The 4,071-nt window shown below is 36.0% G+C and overlaps 1 protein-coding gene across 3 annotated transcripts; it reads left to right on the top strand.

Annotated features, from left to right (window-relative positions):
- The first annotated feature begins 297 nt into the window (after positions 1 to 297).
- On the top strand, positions 298 to 3,667 carry LOC113755295 (shaggy-related protein kinase eta). 3 transcript variants are annotated; one of them, XM_027299333.1, is made up of 9 exons: positions 300 to 449; positions 1,362 to 1,454; positions 1,712 to 1,771; positions 1,853 to 2,125; positions 2,207 to 2,281; positions 2,368 to 2,424; positions 3,166 to 3,306; positions 3,407 to 3,457; positions 3,539 to 3,667. In XM_027299333.1, the coding sequence occupies exons 1-9, from the start codon at positions 435 to 437 to the stop codon at positions 3,650 to 3,652; spliced, it is 879 nt and encodes a 292-aa protein (XP_027155134.1). In that variant the 5' UTR covers positions 300 to 434; the 3' UTR covers positions 3,653 to 3,667. The 3 variants fall into 3 exon arrangements, with proteins under 3 accessions (XP_027155136.1, XP_027155134.1, XP_027155135.1); XM_027299334.1 differs by lacking the exon at positions 300 to 449 and adding an exon at positions 692 to 1,019; XM_027299335.1 differs by lacking the exon at positions 1,853 to 2,125 and having other exon boundaries at positions 298 to 449.
- Positions 3,668 to 4,071: the final 404 nt, after the last annotated feature.

The following is a 4,071-nucleotide window of genomic DNA, read 5'->3' as shown; positions in this document are numbered from 1 at the left end:
TATTATGTTACTAAAATTTCAAATATTTAAAAGTGTTTCCCAACACATTACACGAGAAACACTACTCTCACACGAAAAATTCTGCCGGGTTTCAAATCCTCTAGTATATCAGAATTACAACCAACTAGGAATTTACTTGAAGAATACTAGAGGATTTATCCCGGCAATGCTTCAATTTCCTAATAATATTGGGGCGCTTTCACAATTTCCCATTTTCACTCCCGAAGAGAAGCTGTAGGAGGAGAAACACCAAAAAGAAGAGAGCTGGAATCACATGGGATGCTGTTTGGTTGATGGGGTCCTCTGACCTTTCCCTCTCTTTCCTTTCTTCCAACCGACAATTATGAGCTTTAAACAATAGCAACAAAAAAAACCAATTATATTTCCCAATTTATTCTTCTTTTTTCCTCCTTTCCCTTTTCCGATCTAAAATCATGGCTAACGATAAGGTAACCATTCCAATTCACATTCTCACTTTTTTTCTCTCTTTTTTTTTTAATTCCAAAATGTTCAGTCTTGTTTCTTTCTGCTGATAATTAGTTACAGAGTCGTGGAGTTTTTTTTTTCCTTATTTTTCTTTTTGGAGTTAACTTTATAGGAAGTTAAGTCAAAGGTAGCATTCTTCTTGTTTAGATTTCTTGAATTTTGTTGGAATGATGTAGCTCTTGACTTGGAAAAAAGATCCTATTTTTAGAAACTGATGGTTTGACTAGCTAAATTTTGGTTCAAATTTGTAGTTTAAGTTAATTTTAGTGCCTTCTGAGGAAATCCCTCTTTTTAAGTAAGTCTGTCGAGGTGAATGAAGTTGGTTTATGGTCAATTTTCTGGATAGCCAAGAGAGGGGCTTGATCTGTATTCTACTTAAAGTTTACTGTTTTAGTTCTTTTCTTGATCTGATCCCAGCTGACCTTTGTCTCTGGGTACTGTTTTAGTTGCTTTTTTTGGTCTATTTTTGGGCCCCCGGGGGTAGGGGGAGGTAGTTGTGGCAGAGGTGCTAGAGTGAGCCTTGATTCCAAAAGGTTGATATTTGATCTTTTTAACATATTCATTGGATCTCATAGTATCATTCAAGTGATTCTTTTCCCTGTTTTTGACTTGTGTTGATTTTGTATAGTCTATCCTTTGATTAGACTTTTTTATTCCAAAATTGTAATGCTACAATTCCTGAAGTGTCACCTCTAATCAGCATACTTTAGGTTGTTTGTAATTTTTGTTTAATTGTTTATATGTTGTTTTTGATGTGCCATTTAGTTATGTTACCTTCTTGGGGTAGAAGCTAGTGTTTTGAACTGTATTGTTGCTTAAAATTTGTGTACTTCAAAACTGCTCTTACTAGCATCTTGGTTTCATACTTGTGGCAGGAAATGTCTGCTCCTATTATGGATGGTCATGATACAGTTACTGGTCACATAATCTCAACGACTATTGGGGGCAAGAATGGAGAACCCAAGCAGGTAGAATTGTGGTTCTTGTTTGCTTATTAACTGGTTGCAATTGCATTTGTTGATGTTGCCTATTTTCATTCCGTAGCACTGAGGCTGCATTTTCTGTATGTCCAATATTAGCTTTGCCAACTCTGCTTTGCATTTTTTGGAATTGTTGATTAATCATATTACTTGTTGGATAACTACGTAAGACTTTGACATGATCTGATCAATTTTGCTCAAGAGATTATTGAAAACTTGTTTCCACTGCTTGATTCATTTTGCAGACTGTTAGTTACATGGCAGAGAGGGTTGTGGGGACTGGATCTTTTGGAATTGTTTTCCAGGTATGTGGATTACAAAATTATACTAATCTTTCATTTGTTAATCTTTTGCTTTAATTTCTGGGGTTATGCATGCTCATGTAGGCAAAATGTCTGGAAACTGGAGAAACTGTGGCTATAAAGAAGGTTTTACAGGACAGGAGATACAAGAATCGTGAATTGCAGTTAATGCGCACAATGGATCACCCAAATGTGGTGTCTCTAAAGCATTGTTTTTTTTCAACTACTAGTAAAGATGAGCTTTTTCTCAATTTAGTAATGGAGTATGTCCCTGAGTCAATGTATCGGGTTCTAAAGCATTATAGCAACATCAACCAGACGATGCCACTGATTTATGTTAAACTGTACACCTACCAAGTATGTGGGTTGCTTCCGTGCTAGTATATTTGCAGGGTTCTGTAGTGCTTGAGTGAAGCTAAATTTGTAGTTGTTTTTCAGATTTTCAGAGGTCTAGCTTATTTGCATAATGTTGCTGGAGTATGCCATAGAGACTTGAAGCCCCAAAACGTTTTGGTATATCTTGTCTTCATGTTCGACTTCAGTGTGCTTGTTTCTTTTTCTTTGTTCCTTTCCTTGACAGTCATTGCTTGTCTTTTCAGGTTGATCCTCTTAGTCACCAAGTGAAGATTTGTGATTTTGGAAGTGCGAAAGTGCTAGTAAGTGCAAATCCTATAATTTCAGTGTTCTTTCCTTTGCCCTTTGCTTTGCTGTTTCTTTGTCAAGTTCTTCTGTCTTTGGTTGAAATGTACTGATACGCTACATTGGTACATAAATTTTTGGCCGCTGAAGCTAAGTTCCTCATAACCTATTGCATGTTGATGTACTGTGAGCGTCTTTAGAACCTTATTTCATACTTATGCATCACCTGAGTCTTCTGTTAAACAGTCCAGCATCCAGGGGCAGATCTAGATTATGGCCTGTGGGGGCACCTGCCCCCGTTGGCCAAAGGAAACCTTCAATTTTACATATAGAAATTCAATAAACAATTGTTTAGCTTAGAAATTAATAGATATGCCCCCACTGATACTTAAAAAAATTTTTTTTTTTGCTCCACAAATTTGTAGAATGTCAATTTATATGTGCTATAAGTGATCTGATAACAACCCTTTGTAAAAGAACAAGTAAAGAACATAATGCATCACTTTTATGGTAACTACACATTGATGTGTGGATAATCTGTTGTATTTATATACTTCTGTATGTATTTATTTATAGGAGTTTAGTCCACTACTGTTTCCAATATGTAATAGTTTGTAGTTGATGACGTTTTTCCCAGTGTTCCATTATGAAAGTTTTAGGCTTATTAAAGGAGCTGTGCTGCTCATGTAAATTTAAGGACCTTTTTTATTCCTGTTAATGAGTGTGCTCATCTTTTTGTGATTATTAACCTACATCAGGTGAAGGGTGAAGCAAATATCTCGTACATTTGCTCAAGGTTTTATCGTGCTCCGGAACTCATATTTGGGGCCACTGAGTATACATCCTCCATTGATATCTGGTCAGCTGGATGTGTCCTTGCCGAGCTTCTTTTGGGACAGGTTATTTGCCATTTCCCTTTTGGGATTTTTTTTTTACTTTTTCTTTTTTGGTCCTTTATATTGTGATATTTAATTGACTCATGATCTGATATACTTGCAGCCACTATTTCCCGGAGAGAATGCCGTTGACCAGTTGGTGGAGATTATAAAGGTACATTTTATGTAAGATGAAGTCAGAACTTGCAAGAAACTGATTGTGCTTGTGTAATGGTCTAATGTGGTTTACTTTCAGGTTCTTGGTACACCAACTCGAGAAGAAATTCGTTGTATGAATCCAAATTATACTGATTTTAGGTTTCCTCAAATTAAGGCACACCCATGGCACAAGGTTAGCTTTGCTCTGTAATTTATTTTTTTGGGGAGCCAAAATAGTCTTTTTTTCTCAAAATTCCACTGTGAAGCTAGTCTCTGGATCTTGCTAGTAAAATATGTTCTTCTGTTAGGGAATGTTTTTCTTTCTCCATTTTGTAGCTCAAAGTGTGGGGAGCCTTGTCCTGGGTCCTTTGCTTCTTTACTCGTGTTTCAAATTGTGCATATGTAGTGTACATTCTAGTCTTTGCTTTTCTCTGCTTCTGGTAAATGGGAGTGGTTATATAATGCTGCAGAGATTTTTTTTGCCTTTCAAATAATGTTGCTTGAACATAACTAAAGCTTTTATGTGGCATAGTTCTTTCAATTTTTTTTTATTTTGATGATATCGAGCATGAAAGAAAATAATTATAGAAGGCTGTTACATTCAATGATGATCTCTTATCCATGAAAAAG

This window comes from Coffea eugenioides, unplaced genomic scaffold, assembly GCF_003713205.1.
Source record: "Coffea eugenioides isolate CCC68of unplaced genomic scaffold, Ceug_1.0 ScVebR1_13;HRSCAF=70, whole genome shotgun sequence".
Classification (NCBI taxonomy): domain Eukaryota; kingdom Viridiplantae; phylum Streptophyta; class Magnoliopsida; order Gentianales; family Rubiaceae; genus Coffea; species Coffea eugenioides.
This window is presented reverse-complemented; position numbering and strand designations above follow the sequence as displayed.

What these genes read in the sequence shown, in the direction of transcription:
- LOC113755295 (XM_027299333.1), top strand. An exon ending in AGAATGGAGAACCCAAGCAG is followed by an intron (nt 1,455 to 1,711) that starts GTAGAATTGTGG and finishes TTCATTTTGCAG; the next exon opens with ACTGTTAGTTACATGGCAGA. An exon ending in CCGAGCTTCTTTTGGGACAG is followed by an intron (nt 3,307 to 3,406) that starts GTTATTTGCCAT and finishes ATATACTTGCAG; the next exon opens with CCACTATTTCCCGGAGAGAA.